The 21,093-nt window shown below is 41.1% G+C and overlaps 1 protein-coding gene across 1 annotated transcript in view; it reads left to right on the forward strand.

Annotated features, from left to right (window-relative positions):
* Window positions 1-19,100, forward strand: part of ELP3 (elongator acetyltransferase complex subunit 3) — a 107,003-nt gene extending 87,903 nt beyond the window's left edge. The window contains exons 11-15 of the mRNA XM_077291742.1: window positions 1,409-1,499; window positions 3,381-3,446; window positions 5,113-5,340; window positions 7,627-7,708; window positions 18,718-19,100. Coding sequence (XP_077147857.1) covers window positions 1,409-1,499; window positions 3,381-3,446; window positions 5,113-5,340; window positions 7,627-7,708; window positions 18,718-18,794 — 544 coding nt within the window. The 3' untranslated portion in view covers window positions 18,795-19,100. The remainder of the gene's footprint in view (window positions 1-1,408; window positions 1,500-3,380; window positions 3,447-5,112; window positions 5,341-7,626; window positions 7,709-18,717) is intronic.
* Window positions 19,101-21,093: the final 1,993 nt, after the last annotated feature.

Genomic DNA, 21,093 nt, shown 5'->3' on the forward strand with positions numbered 1-21,093 from the left:
GTTCTAGTTGGAGGTGACAAAAATGGGATACAGAGAAGAAGGTCTTCGTTGACTGAAGTCTTAATATTTCCTTCTGTAAATGTGAGGATTATGGATTAGGTAACTTCTGAGAGACTTAGGAGTTGTTGGAGACCTTAGTGTATGTGCAAACAGGTTTTTTTTTTTTTTAGGAAGTCAAAGACGAGTTTTTCAAGTGGAAACTACTTTATAAAATTCTCCTCTCTTGGAGAATGTATGGAACAGTGGTTTTTTTTGCTTGTTTCTTGAGGCAGTTTTGAAGCTTTTGTGAAGCATTTCGGAAGAAGTTTCTTTTTTCCTGGACCCTTTTTGAAGGCTTTTTGTTTGGCCAGTGTTGAATTTGGAGCGGATTCCATCAGGAGCCACATTTTCTTTTATTTCATCAGGCGTTTTTGTTTCTCAAACCCGGAGGAGGGGATAAAATATATAAAAAAAAATTGATTGTATGAACCTCGGAGAAGGCTTTACAGAAATCGAAAGATTGCTTGATCGACTCTTCTAATTAATCTCTTTTTATTTGGGTTTTCTGGAGCACATTCGCTCTAAAAACAAAAAATAACTCCTGAAAAATAAATCTCTGCTCATAGACCTTACAATGGAGATCTGTAGTTGCTAGTGGTGTATAAATAATAGAGGGGGGGACAGTGAACATGGTTTTCTTTGTATTTAGCTTTGACATGTCCTTCAGGAAATTTGTAGTTTAAATCTGAGAGATTATGTTGCCTTTCATATACAGAAAACCAAAATTTGGAAAAATGTTTAGGAGGAGTTGTTGGGGGTCCCTAAAAAAAGAGATCTGTGTTCACCAGTGGTTCTTCTGGTCTTCATTGACTTGGTCTTTCGTAAAATTCATAGGAGTCTCACTCTTGTGTTATTTACTGAAGTGGAGATGTCACGGTGACTGGGCTGCGATTACGGGAATGAAAAATCCTCAATGGTATAAAATTAAGGTTTTTATTACAGCGTTTCAACGTCAGACCAAAAAGCTTTGGTGTAATAAAAGCCGTAATTTTATATCTTTGAGGAATTTTCATTCCCGCAAGTGCAGAACAGGAACCGTGGTATCTCCACTAAAGTGAATTGCAATTTGGTAGAATTTTTTATTCTAGCCTCGGGGCTTCAGCCATGGATACTACAGCTTGTGTAGGTGAGTACTACCGTCACTCTCACCCTCTCTTATTTATCTTCCAGTATGGCCCAATTCTCCGCTTCTGTCCCAACCAGACCTCACTCTTGTGTAATGACACAATCCTTTATAGAACTTCCTTCACCGTTTGTCCTCGTAGTCTTGAGATCTTACCAATGATGCAAATATTTCTCATTTATGAATTAGAAGATGCAAAACACTTGGCAGATTGATAAGAAGACTTTTCTTTTCCTTGGTTTTCAGAGACATTCCAATGCCGTTGGTAAGCTCCGGGGTGGAGCACGGCAACCTACGAGAGTTGGCATTGGCACGGATGAAAGATCTTGGCACAGAAGTAAGATATTCATTCACTCGTCCCCAGACAGAGTTATGATCCTAATCAAAATTGTGTCCAAATATTCGTAGATAATGGCACTTCACCTTAATATATAATACATCCCATTTAAATTTAAAAAGAGGTAATGAAGAGATCCATAAGTTAAAAATGAACTGTTATTTATAGAGATTAAAAGTATAAAAAAGCAGTGTGCCTCATATAGAGGACGGTCCAGGCTACCAGAATCTAACACTCCTCAAATATGGTATATAAATGTCTAATAGAACAAAATCAGTTACTAGAAAATCAGGTAGAATGACCTACATATATGTTATAATAACCAGCTTAAAAAGCCACAATTGAAATGTCTAGTGCTTCATAAGTAGCAATATCCAAATAAATATGTTCCTATCCTTTACTTAGTAGCTGCTTCACAGTGAGGAAAAAAATCAAGCAACTAGCCCAAAACCATAATAAGTAAAGGTGCAATGCCTATGGAATAATAGCAGGAGTGCGGAGAGAATACCGAAACCTATTTTGCTTACCACCTGTAATAATGGCAACATGTGCGCGATATTTGGCCCAACAAATTGTATGGTAATGCCTACTAGTGAGAAGTTTCAAGCCGAATAACCACCGACAGAATCAAGGAAAGTACCTGCAAATAGTAGGGGACCGTGCCACCGGAAGAAGCCAGTGGCGAGAAACGCGCGTCGAGGTGAGAGGATATTACTCCAGATTGCAAGTTGAATCAGTCTCCTAATATTTGCGGGCACTGTCCCCTACTCTTCATTTCCCCTTTTTACTTTAAATCGGATGTGTGTATTATATATTTATGAGCCTGTTGGCTATACAAGGTCTAGGGAGGTCATGATGGTCACACGGTGGCCACTTATCTAGAGATCATTTATGTAATGATATGACTCTTACTTTAGACAGCTGTCAGACAATTGCCATTTGTTCGAGAACCTTTATTCCTCCTGATTTCCCTGGACACTCTGCACAGCTGAGTTTGCATGTGTTCTCATTGGGGATGGGACTAAGCCAGTTTCAGACACCTCTAGAGTTGGCTTATCTCATGAGAGGACAAAATCAGACAAGTCTAAATTCAGACAGCTAACCCTTTTTTTCCCTCACTATTCGCCATTGTGGGAAGACAACATTACACATTAGATGGTAGGATGGTCCTAGATAAATTACTATGGTAGGCCAATATTTTTATAATGTGTACAGCCACCATAAAGAGGACCTGCCACTTGACATAAATATATAATGTTTTTTCTCTGTGTAAATGTTGCTGTTCTCCTAAATTCGGAGATGTTTTCCTTTTCTTCCTGTGCCTCTCCGTTCCTGAGATATGGCCTCTTCTTCTCCATCTCAGCCAGCTGACCATGACTCTCAAGATAAAGACCACTCCCAGTTGACTACAAAGACTAGATTTACATACAGGGAAAAAGAGGTCATATCTCAGGAACAGAGAGGCGTAGGAAGAAAAGGAAAAAACATTGCGGGATTCTGTAGAACAACGGCAATTACACCAAGTAAAATAATGTCACATTTATGGCAAGTGATAGGTCCTCTTTAAAGTTCTCCATAGAAGCCTACACAATTTATGGTCGTATTTCCACAATGAAGGCCTGATATCATGGCCTCTTCTTCAACATCTAAGCAAAGTAATTTTGACTTCCATCCATAAAAGATGATTATGGTTAATTGTATACAGGTTGGTAATCATGATGGTCGTCAATGTTGGATATCGATTGTCCTTCATTAATTTCATCTCCACTTGTAGAGTTAATTGACGCTTTGCCTGGAATTAATTTCTGATGGAACAATAACCTGACAATGTCATAAATGTATCTAGCGACTGACCTGCCGTCATCTGTCTGCCCTCCGTAGTGTCGTGACGTCAGGACAAGAGAAGTGGGAATCCAAGAAATTCATCACAAAGTCAGACCCTACCAGGTGCGTTCCCCTCCACATAGTGGTCGTATTTTACACCTCAAAACTTATGAACTTGCCGACAACGTGCGCTCAGAACCCAAACTGCGCTGAAAATTTGGTCCCTCAAGTTCTTCTCTTTGTGTCTTTGAATGGGATGTATAATGGCGAGGTTGGAGGTAAATCTTGATGTCCCTTCCATTGAGACCGCATTTCCCCCTAAAGGCTTAGCTTTCCACTTTGGGCTTCTTCTATCACGGCTCTGCAGATGAAGGCGAGCTGACTTAAAAGGTTCCTGCACCCTTTTTTATGAATTTTTTTTTTGTTTTCCCCGAACCCAAATATATACTCCTCTACCTATTTCCCCACTGCTCCTCCGCATCGCAGCCTGGTGTATTTGCTTCCTTCTTCCGCGGGGGACGGCACATGACTCTCCGCTGCCAATCAGTGGCCACAGCAGAGAAATGCCCCTAAGGAGCCAGCTCCGCTTTTGAGCAACAATTTTGGCCTTGAGTAGCAGAACATGATTTATTTATTTTTATGCATTTTTTGTTGTATTCATTTTTTTTCCAAGATGGTGGTAGAAACAAGTTTTTTTTCTCAATATATGAGATTTTTTAATGCAATTTTATCCCATGTCTATGATGAAATAACCCATTTAAATGGATTTTCCTGGAGTTTCAGAAACTACAAAAAACAAGTAAATAAAACAACAACCCACAACACTATATATCCTATATATAGATACTATTATATTTTTATTTTTTATCTTTTTTATTTTTTTTTTAAACTTTGTTTATTGAATGCATAGTAGTACATACAGGCAATGATATCCAACAAATACATGAATTTAACACGTAGCCCCCAAAACAGAGGAAAAAAATACTATTATATTTTATCCTTTGGTAAAAAAAAATTACATTTATCGCCAAATTAACCCTTTGTTTAGCATTTTGCAAAACCTTACATAAACACCGTTTGTCGGATCAACCAGGGGACTGGTAACACACGTAGAGCTGAGCGGCCGGGCGCCGTCTTCCCTCGCAAATCGTTATTCTTACTGACTACATCTATGTGGACATGTCCCCTCCGCACAACCCCCGCGTGAAATTTACAATCCGAGCCCAACAGCCCCACAAGCAATAACATTACCAGGGATCTCGTTTACACAGGGCGCTCGGGGAGCGGAGGACGCGCGGCTACGTCAGCTAATATCACAGGGAAACGCGGCGGCTGGCGGAATCAGCTGTCACAAAGCGCGGCAGCGTAACCCGTCTCCTGCCGCCTCCACCTCGTTTCACATGTTTTGTTGACATTCCAGAAATTTAAATGACAATATTATTATTATTCCGTTTTCTGTCCTATGGCGCTAAATATTGGGAATCGCTGCCGCACTCAGTTTTCTGAATCTTGATTTCCAGGGAGAATTTTTTTTAATAGTAAATGCAATGCTGATTCTAGTAAAAGTATTTTATATGGCGCTTTGTCAAATTGTATATACGGTATATATATATATTTTTTCTACCTTTTTATCTACTCTGAATTAGCAAACGTAAACCACCAGTCACCCTCGCCCTGTAATCCTGATTAACTTCATCTTGTTAATAAATATTGTCTAATTTTTTGTATGTTTTATTATTATTATTATTATTATTATTATTTTTGTTGTTGTTATTTGTTTTTGTTTTAGGTGGAACTAATCCGCAGAGATTACATGGCCAATGGGGGCTGGGAGACTTTCTTGTCATACGAGGATCCGGAACAAGATATTCTCATTGGATTGCTGCGTCTGCGGAAGTGTTCCCCAGAATCTTTCAGGCCTGAGCTAAAGGGTGGAGTTTCCATAGTGAGAGAACTTCATGTTTATGGGAGCGTGGTGCCTGTCAGCAGTCGTGACCCATCCAAATTTCAGCATCAGGTGATTAATTAGATTCCTCCTGTCTGGTATTCTGTAATGACAGAGTAGCCTCGGTTTTTTATACTGCTCCTACGTACAAGAAAATAACTACTATAATACTGCCCCTATGTACAAGAATATAACTACTATAATACTGCTCCTATGTACAAGAATATAACTACTATAATACTGCTCCCTATGTACAAGAATATAACTACTATAATACTGCCCCTCTGTACAAGAATATAACTACTGTAATACTGCCCCCTATGTACAAGAATATAACTACTATAATACTGCTTCTATGTACAAGAATATAACTACTGTAATACTGCCCCTATGTACAAGAATATAACTACTATAATACTGCCCCTATGTACAAGAATATAACTACTATAATACTGCTCCTCTGTACAAGAATATAACTACCATAATACTGCTCCTATGTACAAGAATATAACTACTATAATACTGCTCCTATATACAAGAATATAACTACTATAATACTGCCCCTATGTACAAGAATATAACTACTATAATACTGCTCCTCTGTACAAGAATATAACTACCATAATACTGCTCCTATGTACAAGAATATAACTACTATAATACTGCTCCTATGTACAAGAATATAACTACTATAATACTGCCCCTATGTACAAGAATATAACTACTATAATACTGCCCCTATGTACAAGAATATAACTACTATAATACTGCTCCTATGTACAAGAATATAACTACTATAATACTGCTCCTATGTACAAGAATATAACTACTATAATACTGCCCCTATGTACAAGAATATAACTACTATAATACTGCCCCGATGTACAAGAATATAACTACTATAATACTGCTCCTATGTACAAGAATATAACTACTATAATACTGCCCCTATGTACAAGAATATAACTACTATAATATTGCTCCTATGTACAAGAATATAACTACTATAATACTGCTCCTATGTACAAGAATATAACTACTATAATACTGCCCCTATGTACAAGAATATAACTACTATAATACTGCCCCTACGTACAAGAATATAACTACTATAATACTGCTCCTATGTACAAGAATATAACTACTATAATACTGCCCCTATGTACAAGAATATAACTACTATAATATTGCTCCTATGTACAAGAATATAACTACTATAATACTGCTCCTATGTACAAGAATATAACTACTATAATACTGCCCCTATGTACAAGAATATAGCTACTATAATACTGCTTCTAAGTACACGAATATAACTACTAGAATACTGCCCCTATGTACAAGAATATAACTACTATAATACTGCTCCTATGTACAAGAATATAACTACTATAATACTGCCCCTATGTACAAGAATATAACTACTATAATATTGCTCCTATGTACAAGAATATAACTACTATAATACTGCTTCTATGTACACGAATAGAACTACTATAATACTGCCCCTATGTACAAGAATATAACTACTATAATACTGCCCCTATGTATATTAATATAACTACTATAATACTGCTTCTATGTACAAGAATATAACTACTATAATACTGCCCCTATGTACAAGAATATAACTACTATAATACTGCCCCCTATGTACAAGAATATAACTACTATAATACTGCCCCTATATACAAGAATATAACTACTATAATACTGCCCCTATGTACAAGAATATAACTACTATAATACTGCTCCTATGTACAAGAATATAACTACTATAATACTGCTCCTATGTACAAGAATATAACTACTATAATACTGCTCCTATGTACAAGAATATAACTACTATAATACTGCCCCTATGTACAAGAATATAACTACTATAATACTGCCCCCTATGTACAAGAATATAACTACTATAATACTGCCCCTATATACAAGAATATAACTACTATAATACTGCCCCTATGTACAAGAATATAACTACTATAATACTGCTCCTATGTACAAGAATATAACTACTATAATACTGCTCCTATGTACAAGAATATAACTACTATAATACTGCCCCTATGTACAAGAATATAACTACTATAATACTGCCCCCTATGTACAAGAATATAACTACTATAATACTGCCCCTATGTACAAGAATATAACTACTATAATACTGCTCCTATGTACAAGAATATAACTACTATAATACTGCTCCTATGTACAAGAATATAACTACTATAATACTGCCCCTATGTACAAGAATATAGCTGATACAATAGTGCCTCTATTTACAGTGTTATAACTACTGTAATGCTTCTTTTTATGATTAGTTATGGTTATTTCCTGTTGCTCTTTGTTCAGGGTTTTGGGATGTTACTGATGGAAGAGGCAGAACGTATAGCGAGAGACGAGCACGGATCCTTCAAAATAGCCGTCATTTCAGGTGAATGTTTAGCGACTTGTAGTATAAATTATAGTGAATTTTTCATTGTTGAAGTACCAGGATCTAGGATGTCTTCAGTAAATTTAGTTTTCTTGAGTGTTTTAGGTGAAGAAATTGCTGTAAATTAGCTATACCTGATCAGTGCAACTATGAAACTAGAGGATATCCTTGCACCAAGGCACACTATAATAGGACTTTCCAGCAGAATAGAGATCAGGCACAAAGTTATATGAGCGAGGGTGCAAAATACTGATGGCCATCCTCACCTAGCTGCTACCTTTGAGTGTTAGCATTTTGCATGGTGCTTTTGGGAAGTAGTAGTTATAAGTCGTGCCTCTTGGTGTCTGACAGTGATCTATTGTGTATGGGGCCTTAGATTTGAAGGGTCTTTAAAACAAAATAAATCCGCAAAAACAGAGTAGAAAGTATGTGCAGGAAGGAGAAGAGGTGGATTTTATGGAATTTTTATCTGTTCCGTGACGTGAATAGTTGGACTGGAGCGGAGAGGGCATCACTGGTGGGAGCATATGGGTTAGGGGCTTTGCATGTAGCTTTATTAGTCGTGAGGCCCCCGAACTGAGCAAGTTAATATTTTTATTGCCTGGTGTCCGTTAATCATTCACCTATTAAGTAAAGTGTTTATTAATTTGCATTCTCCGGAGCTGTGCTCTGACCTGTGCTTAGGGGTTAATGCTTTCTCCGGGGCTCAGTCCACTCTTTCCGACGTTCTACATATTCTGCGATAATTAAATCTTTGTGTCTGAATTAAAACACAGGAACAAATTCAATCATGTCATAATTTTCTGCTGTAAATGTGCAAACTGCTCATCCTCCACCTCCCACGCTGTCTGAAACTGCTTTTAAAGTCTTGTTATGTGAAGCCCACGCATCCAATGCTGCAGACGTGTCCACTGGATTATCACCTACTGTAGCTGTAAGTCGTTCTCTATGGGCAAGAAGTATGCTGCACCCATGAGGATGTACTGCCCAGACCGTGTGTCCTCTAGGTGACCAGTGGCACAGGTAGAGTGTTAGAGAGTCAGTTCTGCCATCTACTGCTTGATTTCCTTTCCTCTTCTTTTCTTTGTCTGACTCTCCTTTCCTCTGTCGTCTGATCCTTATTTCCTGTCTGATCAGCCTCTCCCCTGCCGTCTGATCCGCCTCTCCCCTGCAGTCCGATCCGCCTCTCCCATAGTCGTCCGATCCGCCTCTCCCATAGTCGTCCGATCCGCCTCTCCCCTGTCGTCCGATCCGCCTCTCCCCTGTCGTCCGATCCGCCTCTCCCCTGTCGTCCGATCCGCCTCTCCCCTGTCGTCCGATCCGCCTCTCCCCTGTCGTCCGATCCGCCTCTCCCCTGTCGTCCGATCCGCCTCTCCCCTGTCGTCCGATCCGCCTCTCCCCTGTCGTCCGATCTGCCTCTCCCCTGTCGTCCGATCCGCCTCTCCCCTGTCGTCCGATCCGCCTCTCCCCTGTCGTCCGATCCGCCTCTCCCCTGCCGTCGGATCCGCCTCTCCCCTGCCGTCCGATCCGCCTCTCCCCTGCCGTCCGATCCGCCTCTCCCGTGCCGTCCGATCCGCCTCTCCCGTGCCGTCCGATCCGCCTCTCCCCTGCCGTCCGATCCGCCTCTCCCCTGCCGTCGGATCCGCCTCTCCCCTGCCGTCCGCTCCCCCTCTCCCCTGCCGTTCGATCCGCCTCTCCCCTGCCGTCCGATCCGCCTCTCCCCTGCCGTCCGATCCGCCTCTCCCCTGCCGTCCGATCCGCCTCTCCCCTGCCGTCCGATCCGCCTCTCCCCTGCCGTCCGATCCGCCTCTCCCCTGTCGTCCGATCCGCCTCTCCCCTGTCGTCCGATCCGCCTCTCCCCTGCCGTCGGATCCGCCTCTCCCCTGCCGTCCGCTCCCCCTCTCCCCTGCCGTTCGATCCGCCTCTCCCCTGCCGTTCGATCCGCCTCTCCCCTGCCGTCCGATCCGCCTCTCCCCTGCCGTCCGATCCGCCTCTCCCCTGCCGTCCGATCCGCCTCTCCCCTGCCGTCCGATCCGCCTCTCCCCTGCCGTCCGATCCGCCTCTCCCTTGCCGTCCGATCCGCCTCTCTCTTGCCGTCTGATCCGCCTCTCCCCTGCCGTCTGATCCGCCTCTCCCCTGCCGTCTGATCCGCCTCTCCCCTGCCGTCTGATCCGCCTCTCCCCTGCCGTCTGATCCGCCTCTCCCCTGCCGTCTGATCCGCCTCTCCCCTGCCGTCTGATCCGCCTCTCCCCTGCCGTCTGATCCGCCTCTCCCCTGCCGTCTGATCCGCCTCTCCCCTGCCGTCTGATCCGCCTCTCCCCTGCCGTCTGATCCGCCTCTCCCCTGCCGTCTGATCTGCCTCTCCCCTGCCGTCCGATCCGCCTCTCCCCTGCCGTCTGATCCGCCTCTCCCCTGCTGTCTGATCCTTCAGAATTTTCCATATTTCTGCATACATTTTTTGTAAAAGTAGATTAAAAAATCGAGCAAAGGAGTCAAAAATATCAGACTGTCATTTTTTAGATGCAGAAAATGCTCCAGTATCACATGTCTGTGAGTGGCAGAAGTATGTGAACCCTTTGATCTCGGTGTCCTGTGTGACCTCTTGTGCAGCGATAACTGCAGATAAACTTCTCCGGTAATTGCTGATTATTCCTGCACATCGGATGGAGGAGTTTTAGCCCATTTCTCCCTGTAAAACCCCTTCTCCTCTGTTATATTGGTGGTTTTCCTCCATCATCTCCTTCCACAACACTTCCAGAGGATTCCGGTCAGGACTGGGACTCGGCCGTTCCAGAACTTTACCTTTACCCTTCTGTAACTTTTCTTCTGTAGAACGACTTGTGTCTTTAGGTCATTGTCTTGCTCCATGACCCATGTTCTCCTGAGATTCAGCTCATGGACAGACGTCTGGACATTTTCCATTAGAATTTGCTGGTAAAGTTCTGAATTCATTGTGCCATCGGTGATTGCGGCCATCCTGGCCCAGGTGCAGAAAACATCCCGAGCCCTCATACTACCACCGCCGTGATCACAGATGTTGGAGGTTTTAGTATTTTTCTTTCTCCAGATATAATGCTTCTCTTTTAAACCAAAAAGCTCCATTTTGGTTTCATTCGTCCACAATACATTATTTCAGTCGCCTTCTGGCTTGTCACAGTGATTTTTAGCAAACTGCAGACAGGCAGCAATGTACTTTTTGGATAGCAGAGGCTTTCCCTTTGAAGTCCTGCCATGCACACATTTGTTATTCTGTGTCCTCCTGACAGTGGTCTCATGGACACTAACATTACCTAATGTGAGAGGGGCCTTTGGTTGTTTAGAGGTTTTCTTGGGTTCCTTTGTGATCTCGCAGACTATTATACTTCTAGGTCTTGGGAATGATCTTTGTGAGTCGTCCACACCTGGGGAAGTTAATAATGGTCTTTAATTTCCTACATTTGTACACAATTTGTCTGAATGTGGATTAATGGAGTCCAAAAATCTTTAGAGATAGTTTAGAACTCTTTCCAGCCTGATGATAATCAATAACTCTTCTTCTGAAGTCTTCAAACATCTCCTTTGTTCTTCCCATGACGCTTCCACAAACGTGTGTTGTGAAGATCAGACTTTGATAGAGCCTTGTTCTTTAAATAAAACAGGTCGCCCACTCATACTTGTTGTCATCCCATTGATTGAAAACACCAGACTCTTAATTTCACCTTCAAATCATCTGATAATCCTAAAGGGTCACATACTTTTGCCTCTCGTAAAGATGTGATAGTTTATAATTTTCCTCCTTTTTGACTGTTTTGTTTGATATTTCTTTACTTTTAGAACTAGTGTGCAAATCTGAAGTAGTTTTAGGTCAAATATTGAAGATCCCGAAGGGTTCACAAACTTTCAAAGATCCGGGGGGACACTGTCTGGGTATTTGTGCTCAGACATCAGGCATTTGACCTAACAATTTGCCCACTAGCTCCTTTATGAGATGTTAAAAGACCATTATGGTTACGGGATAGCTTGATGTCAGTTTGTCCATGCCATCCTTCCCATAGAGGGCTTTTTTTTCCATGGGGGCTTATTTTCTCTGTTGGAGCATCTGGATTATAGCACATGACTGGTGCTAGGTAATTGGATGGTAAATTGTGTCATTATTATTTAGATGATTTGTTATATTCGTCTCATTATCATTGATTGCGCTAATTACCAGTTAATTACTGGGAAATTGTCAGTACTAAATCACTGGTAGAATGGGGACGGTCTCATTAGTGTTACCAGTAGAGGGAGACACTGCTAAATTAGTAGGGGTGATGTCTAGTTTGTGTGCTGGGGGGGCCGGGCAGTCTTAGGTTTCTTGTCACTTACTATCTTTTCGATTTGGGATTGATACTTTTATCTACGTTGTTGCAGGAAAGATATTTGTGCATCTGCTGCTCATTGATGCAATTCTAACAAACCTTCAGTTGTCAATATTGTCACATAGTATTGTGTTTAACGTAGTGATAACTCGCTCTCAGGACATACTTCTCGAATGTCCATATAGTATATTAATGTGTCCGACCACCTGATATTGTAGGGGGCTGCAGAGTCATCATCTAGACTTGTGTTATAGAGGGGCTGCAGAGTCATCATCCAGACTTGTGATATAGAGGGGCTGCAGACTCATCATCCGAGCTGCTAACAATAAACTTTCTTCTGGTGCTCAATTATGTATTTTTGTGGGATTTAGTGACGTGACGCACAGTGCAGGTGTTGGCTCAGATGGTGATTTAATGGTTCGCCCATATACATTTATTATGTCCACCTGAGAACCGGAACAATGCTCATCGCTCATCGTCTCCGCCGACGTGAACTTCTTTATGCTTTAATTGCTTTGAACTTTGGTTCCATCTTTATGTAAATGTACATTTTTAGAAAAGGACAAACGCATCCTAGCAGGATGGAAAAAATAAAAAGACCGAAGAAAGACGGAACAATACGATGTAATTTAACATAATAATAAGGCTCGGAAACGCGGAAGAAACTTTCTTAAATGCAGAGACGGTATTGTGGAAGAAGCGAAGGTATAATTATAGACCAAGGTAGCGATGTTATCTACAGTTTTTATTTAGATGGAGAAATGCAGAAGTTTTATTTTAGCTTTATTTTAAAATCATAAAAATAAAAAAATACATTCTTGTATAAAGACGGCTCCGGTGTAAGGAAGAAGGTAAGATCGCACACTAGGCCCTCGAAGCCGGATTATCAGACGCGCTTATGTATTGTCTACCCAAAAAGTTTGGATTCCATTAAAAAAATATATTTTTTATGTTTATGGGTTAAAAAAAAAATCATACAGTCGGATGCCGAAGTGATGGACATATTGTTACCAGTTCTGACCCCTTTATCATCAGTGGGAGCTGTTCACGGATCTTTTGCTTTAGATTTTTTTAATCGAAATATTTCTGTTTACTCCTCCGGAATTAGAAACTAATAAAAAAGAATCCCACATTCATCTCTACAGTCCGTAGATTTTGGTATAAGAATTGTAATCCAGTGGGTCCTTCAGATCCTGCACTTACAAGGTCCTTGACGGGTCAACGGAGACGGGACTGCACTGGAATGGACCATGACTTTTATCTTCTTCGCAACCAACCAATATTTTATTCTTGTTTATTTATTCTTCTCCTTCTTCCAAGAACTAAAACTCCCCCCCCCCCCCATCAGCATAAGCTATAGGGTTATTATTTTGTGGGACGTGTTCATTTTTCCCGATTGTGTTTTTCGGGCATTCAATCACCTGACAATATGATTTTTCGGGGTCAGGACGATTATGGCGACATCAAACTAAAAATGCGGTTTGTGTCACCCTCTTCTTAGACCCTTAAATTTTATATTTTTCTGTCAATGGAGCAGTGTCCGTTTTGGAAGCTGCTGTGCATCTATGCACATGTGACGTATTGGGTGTTTTATTGTATTTTGTAGGAGGGCAGGAGGACAAAGCAAAATAGCAAATTTGGTATTTTTTGTGATATATAATGTAGATAAGGAGGAACAGCACCAGAAAAAATACCTTAAAGCGTGCACACTTCCCTGACCAGCATTCCAATGGCCTTTGAAACAGTTAATAAAAAGGGAAACAGCACAAAAAGATATAAAAAAGAGAACTTTAATGCCCTGTGGCGTGGCAACGTTTCGGATAAAGCAAATCTCGAGAAAGGAGATTACTGGCGTTGCGGAGAGCCAATGGAAGCAGGAGCGTGTGAGCAGAGGCACACATTCCTTTTAATTGTATCTACCATGCTCCATGATGGTTAAGGGGTTAAAGAAAAAATAAGATGCAAATAAAAACAACCAAAAAATAACAAAAACTAGGCCAAAAATGACTGTTGGAAGCGTCTTCCTTCCATTTTTAATGTATGTCTTATGGTTGTCACCGGTGTCTAGACGAAGCCTGAAGACCGCGCACCATTGATCATCACATTGCATCTTTGTTCTCCTCTGACTGACTTGTTTCAATAAAATGATGCATTCAATTTAAAGGTCTGTAACTTTTGGACAATCCCCCCCCCATTCCCTAATCTCACTGTAGACAAATTATAAAACAATGGTTTTCGTAATCTCATCGTGAAGGATGGTTCCATCATAACGGAAGTCATGCGGGAAGTCATGCGTGCGATGTTCTCCATGGTGCATTGGCATTTTCCTTACAGATCGTTCTTGGAGGAATATTTCAGTCCTCTGGTCTTTATCCGGTCTATTTCTTCACTTAATTACGGTGGTCCTTTAGGAAAGTAGACCCAGAGAAGAATTGTTTGTCAGGTGCTCGTAGAACAGGGGAGTGGGGACAATGCAGAAGAAAGCTTGTGAAGGCTCAAACTCCAAATTGAAATTTTTTTCTGGGGGAAAAAAATTGAGTGTTCGTACATAAATGTAAAATGTTGACTTCCCAGAAACCAGCAATATCTGTATGTACACGACAGTGGGATGTAAGCAGAGACGTTCCCGAGCTAATATAAGTCATTTCACACTTTGTAGTTTTAAAGAGCTGATTGTAGACTCCAGAATCCAGAGGACTCGGAGAAGGATGAAGCCATAAACGGAAACTGTGAGGACCTAACGTCAGCCGCCACGCCATGAGGGATGAGACATGTTTACTCCGGGTCTCATTAGTGTCATGTGGCTTTCCCAGCAGGAATGACACACATTCCCATTTTCGGAGACTGAGCACAGTGCGCCTTTGGCTATACACACAGCAATATCCATGACTTTATGTACCGAGATCATCACCATCGTGTGACCCAGTTACGCACGGACCCCTATCTCCTCATCACAGAGAGTAAAATCCACAGTGGATGAAGAAAATGAGACTGATTTTTTACAATAAGGTCTCATGAATGTTGTAAAGGTTATTTAAAAAATAACTTATCATCATGAAAGTATCATGGGAAATAAGAGGGAACAGAAGATGATGATGGATGCAATCATGGACGTCATGAAGCCCTCTAGACTGGACCTTCTGGAGAAACATCATTCATGAGGTCACGAGTAGAGTTGAGCGAATTTAGCAAAATTTGGTTCGGATTACGATCGCCGGCGAATGTTGAAGTCAATGGGACTAGAGTTGAGCGAATATGTTCAGAACTCATCGTCAAACATAAATTCGGCACAAATAGGGGACCAAAATGGTACAAATATGGCAAATTGGGATTCGGCGATCGTTTCTGAACATATTCACTGAACTCTAGTTACGAGCAGTCAGAAGTGGCTGGAGAATGACAGAAGAAGCTACGGAGAGAGGTTTCCTTTCCTTCTCTTGTAGGAGGTCGGTATATTGAGATGATTAAGAAAGAAGAGATTGTCCTTGACACCATTAGACCTCGTTCAGATGTCAGTGATTTCTCTTTGAAAATTGGTCTTTATTTTTTGCCTATAAGTTTTGGATCAGATTCTAATTGATGTTTCGTCAATGAACCATCAGTGTTTTCAATGTTTTCAAAAAATTGTAAAACTTCTCCTACCCATTGCATTGTTAATCACGGAGCACAGAGATTGTGCATGAATGATGTTGGCAATTTTTACAGACCCATAGACTTATTTGAGCCAATTTTGATTTGTAAGTCAGATCAAAACCAAATACATGACCATTATTTTATGTTACTCATTCCAGAAAAAAACAGCTTTGTGTGCACTTTTGTGGCATTTTTACTTGCTTTTTTCCCATTAATTTGTATGTATGAAAAACACAAAGAATTGATATACTGTGGATCTCCTAAAACACCTAGCAGGTCAAAAAGCGGAAAAAAATACAAGCGTGTCCATGATTTTTTTGAAGTCTTGTTCACTTTGCTTGTTCTGTAAATATACAATGTTTTTTGGTCGTAGAAAAAATGCTGCAAAAAACACTACATGTAATACTTTTATCCTTATAGTTATATGGAAAATCAATTTCCTTCTCAAACATATTATTGAAGAGCTAACTTGGTGAATGAAGGGACAGTCTGTACAGTTTGACCAGGGATGGACACATGCAGACTAGCAGCTGCAATGGGCTGAGAAAAGTAGCTGCATCTACCACACAGGCAGAGCTTCTTTTCACCATTAGAGATGACCTTCTCAAATGTTTCATTGAAAAGCGAACTCCATGACTTGAAGGGACAGATTGTACAGTTTGACCAGGGGTTGACACATGCAGACTAGCAGCTGTAGCAGGCTTAAAAAGGTAGCTGCATCTTCTACACAGGCAGAGCTTCTTTTCACCTTTAGAGATGACCTTCTCAAATGTTTCATTGAAAAGCGAACTCCATGACTTGAAGGGACAGATTGTACAGTTTGACCAGGGGTTGACACTTGCAGACTAGCAGCTGTAGCAGGCTTAAAAAGGTAGCTGCATCTTCCACACAGGCAGAGCTTCTTTTCACCTTTAGAGATGACCTTCTCAAACCTTTCATTGAAAAGCAAACCCAGTGACTGAAGGGACAGTTTGTACAGTTTGACCAGAGTTGGACACATGCAGACTAGCAGCTGCAACTGGTCGAGAAAAGTAGCTGCATCTTCCAGCAAAATACTAAACTAAGTCCTGGAAGAGTGAATTAATACCGTCCTGATTGCGGATTATTTTTTAAGGGTCATCCCCTAATCGGGCATACGAGTATCATAGACGGGGGTTCCCGCATTCGGGACTTACCACAAAGTCAGAATAAAGAGCTTCTCTGTAGGACCCGGCTCGTCCACACATTACACAGGCATTGGATTGGTTGGCAGCAGCATGTAAAAGTGGCCTGGCCCGTCAGCGCTGGTGGCCAAGTTGATCTCCGGGCTAGCTTTTGTGTACATGTTGCATTCTATATACATTAATTACAAAGTTCCCGCTGATGATAGTGCTGCTGTTTCAATCGCTGGGACCTCGCTGCCCCTGGATGTCGCATCTGACGGTAACAACAACTCAAGCATCAACTCCAAAATCCAAGCAAAGCGGGGACATAGAAGCTAGACCTGATAATTTCCACGGACGCTGTTCAGACTGGAAGCTGAGAGCTTTTACGCTGTAATGGAACGTCAAGGTGACTCTCGAGCCGCCGCTTCCGTTACATTACCCGATGATGGGCACAAAGTGGTGGCGCGGAGAGCGCGCTGCATTATACATGTGATTTGTGGGAATTACGTTTATTACATCGGTGTCTTCACTTCCATTCTCGTCCTCTGCATTTTACAAGTCATGTTCCGTGTTCTCGTCTAAGAAATGTCTAATGTTGTAATTTACCAAGAAACACCGGAGCACTAGGAATTCCTGCCTTTCAGAGAAAAGAAATCTTCTTATTTTTCAGTGTCGCTCTAGGCTTTCTGCTTTTGTCTCGCAATTTATTTGGTTGCTGCAATACCAGACACAGCCACTGGACAAGAGTGGCGCTGTTTGTAGGGTAATAAAGTGGTGCTATATTGTAGACTGACATACGGGCATCTGGTGACCTTTGTTCCCTCCCTTGAGTGGCACAGTGTCCTTCATGCTCTGCTGTAAAATCCCTGCATCCAACCGCTGGCGGTGTACGGCTCTGGTCACACTTGTGCGCACTGTTCTGTGTCAGGTTCCCTTTGTTCTTTGATGGACACATCTAGAGCATGAAGCTGATGGGCCTGTTATACCTAAAGGGGAGTAAAAGTAATGACACCCTGACACATACAAGTAGTGATCTGCCACTGTACAATGTAGAAGAAGCCAAGCACAAACCGCAGAATTCTGCATGCAGCTCTGAATGGTTCCGGATGAAACCTGATCATCTCAAGAGCAGAACAAACATGTAAAGTACAGAACATATACAGTGATTCCACCAGCAGAAAAGTGAGTGCAGCTCTGGAGTATAATACAGGATGTAACTCAGGATCAGTAATGTAATGTATGTACACAGTGACTGCACCAGCAGAATAGTGAGTACAGCTCTGGGGTATAATACAGGATGTAACTCAGGATCAGTAATGTAATGTATGTACACAGTCACTGCACCAGCGGAATAGTGAGTGCAGCTCTGGGGTATAATGCAGGAGGTAACTCAGGATCAGTAATGTAATGTATGTACACAGTCACTGCACCAGCGGAATAGTGAGTGCAGCTCTGGGGTATAATGCAGGAGGTAACTCAGGATCAGTAATGTAATGTATGTACACAGTGACTGCACCAGCAGAATAGTGAGTGCAGCTCTGGGGTATAATACAGGATGTAACTCAGGATCAGTAATGTAATGTATGTACACAGTGACTGCACCAGCAGAATAGCGAGTGCAGCTCTGGGGTATAATACAGGAGGTAACTCAGGATCAGTAATGTAATGTATGTACACAGTGACTGCACCAGCAGAATAGTGAGTGCAGCTCTGGGGTATAATACAGGATGTACACAGTGACTGCAGCTCTTTGAGATTCGATTTACATGTGAATGATACATTTGTGATAAGTTGTGAGTATAAATCTCTACATTGGATATTTGATGCTTATTTATCGCCAGTTCTGTGCACAGTATGTTGCCAACTCATTGACTTCTCATTTGTTCTTGTCTAGGTGTTGGCACCAGAAACTACTACAGAAAAATTGGATATGAACTAGAGGGGCCCTACATGGTAAAGAGACTTGATTAAACATGGCTGTCAAGGGTCTTTAAGATGGAAGAATAAAAAGATCAACCTACTTGAAAGCAATTGTGCAAGTCAGAGCAGAGGAGAATGGACATGATTTGGTCATTGTCGGCTTCAGAAAATGCTGTATTTTCATCATTGTGGATGAACAGCAGGAGCTTCGCTTCTTTTGCTCTTCTTATAGATACATGAAGCTAGTGCTCAGCTTTGTTGTACGTTCTGTTATGATCTAAGATGTTTCTGTTTTTATGAAATAGCCACATATTATGTTTATACCTAAATAAACTCACATCTCTCTCCGATAAATGGTGACTGCTTCCAGTGTCCATCTCTTGAGAAGGAACTAGGAGATCTCCAAAGTTGAGGGACGCATGGATTCCTCTCAGTATCAGCAGATTCTTGACACTAATGTTCATGAATCAGTGACAAAGTTGAAGTTACGCAGGGGATGGATCTTTCAGCAAGACAATGATCCAAAACACCGCTCCAAATCTACTCAGGCATTCATGCAGAGGAACAACTACACTGTTCTGGAATGGCCATCCCAGTCCCCAGACCTGAATATCATTGAACATCTGTGGGATCATTTGAAGAGGGCTGTCCATGCTCGGCGACCATCAAACTTAACTGAACTGGAATTGTTTTGTAAAGAGGAATGGTCAAAAATACCTTCATCCAGGATCCAGGAACTCATTAAAAGCTACAGGAGGCGACTAGAGGCTGTTATTTTTGCAAAAGGAGGATCTACTAAATATTAATGTCACTTTTCTGGTGAGGTGCCCATACTTATGCAGCTGTCAAATTTTGTTTGAATGCACATTGCACATTTTCTGTTAGTACAATAAACCTCATTTCAAGGCAGAAACATTACTGTGTCCAACAGTTATTAGATATATGAAACTGAAATAGCTGCTGCAAAAAAAAACAATTTTTATAAAACATTAAGCTTAAGATTAATAGGGGTGCCCAAACTTTTTCATATAACTGTATAGTAATATATATAGCAATATGGCCGCCCTTCTCCTCAATGTGATATAGTAATATATATAGTAATATGGCCGCTCTTCTCAGTGTGATATAGTAATATATATAGTAATATGGCCACCCTTCTCCTCAGTGTGATATAGTAATATATATAGTAATATGGCCGCCCTTCTCCTCAGTGTGATATAGTAATATATATAGTAATATGGCCGCCCTTCTCAGTGGTGATATAGTAATATATATAGTAATATGGCCGCCCTTCTCCTCAGTGTGATATAGTAATATATATAGTAATATTGCCGCCCTTCTCCTCAGTGTGATATAGTAATATATATAGTAATATGGCTGCCCTCCTCAGTGTGATATAGTAATATATATAGTAATATGGCCGCCCTTCTCCTCAGTGTGATATAGTAATATATATAGTAATATGGCCGCCCTTCTCAGTGATGATATAGTAATATATATAGTAATATGGCCACCCTTCTCCTCAGTGTGATATAGTAATATATATAGTAATATGGCCACCCTTCTCCTCAGTGTGATACAGTAATATATATAGTAATATGGCCGCCCTTCTCATTGGTGATATAGTAATATATATAGTAATATGGCCGCCCTTCTCCTCAGTGTGATATAGTAATATATATAGTAATATGGCCGCCCTTCTCCTCAGTGTGATATAGTAATATATATAGTAATATGGCTGCCCTTCTCCTCAGTGTGATATAGTAATATATATAGTAATATGGCCGCCCTTCTCCTCAGTGTGATATAGTAATATATATAGTAATATGGCTGCCCTTCTCCTCAGTGGTGATATAATAATATATATAGCAATATGGCCGCCCTTCTCCTCAGTGGTGATATAGTAATATATATATAGTAATATGGTCGTCCTTCTCCTCAGTGTGATATAGTAATATATATAGTAATATGGCCACCCTTCTCCTCAGTGGTGATATAGTAATATATATAGTAATATGGCTGCCCTTCTCCTCAGTGTGATATAGTAATATATATAGTAATATGGCCGCCCTTCTCCTCAGTGATGATATAGTAATATATATAGTAATATGGCCACCCTTCTCCTCAGTGTGATATAGTAATATATATAGTAATATGGCCGCCCTTCTCCTCAGTGTGATATAGTAATATATATAGTAATATGGCCGCCCTTCTCCTCAGTGGTGATATAGTAATATGGCCGCTCTTCTCCTCAGTGTGATATAGTAATATATATATAGTAATATGGCCGCCCTTCTCCTCAGTGGTGATATAGTAATATATATAGTAATATGGCCGCCCTTCTCCTCAA

This window comes from Ranitomeya variabilis, chromosome 2, assembly GCF_051348905.1.
Source record: "Ranitomeya variabilis isolate aRanVar5 chromosome 2, aRanVar5.hap1, whole genome shotgun sequence".
In the NCBI taxonomy this organism is placed as follows: domain Eukaryota; kingdom Metazoa; phylum Chordata; class Amphibia; order Anura; family Dendrobatidae; genus Ranitomeya; species Ranitomeya variabilis.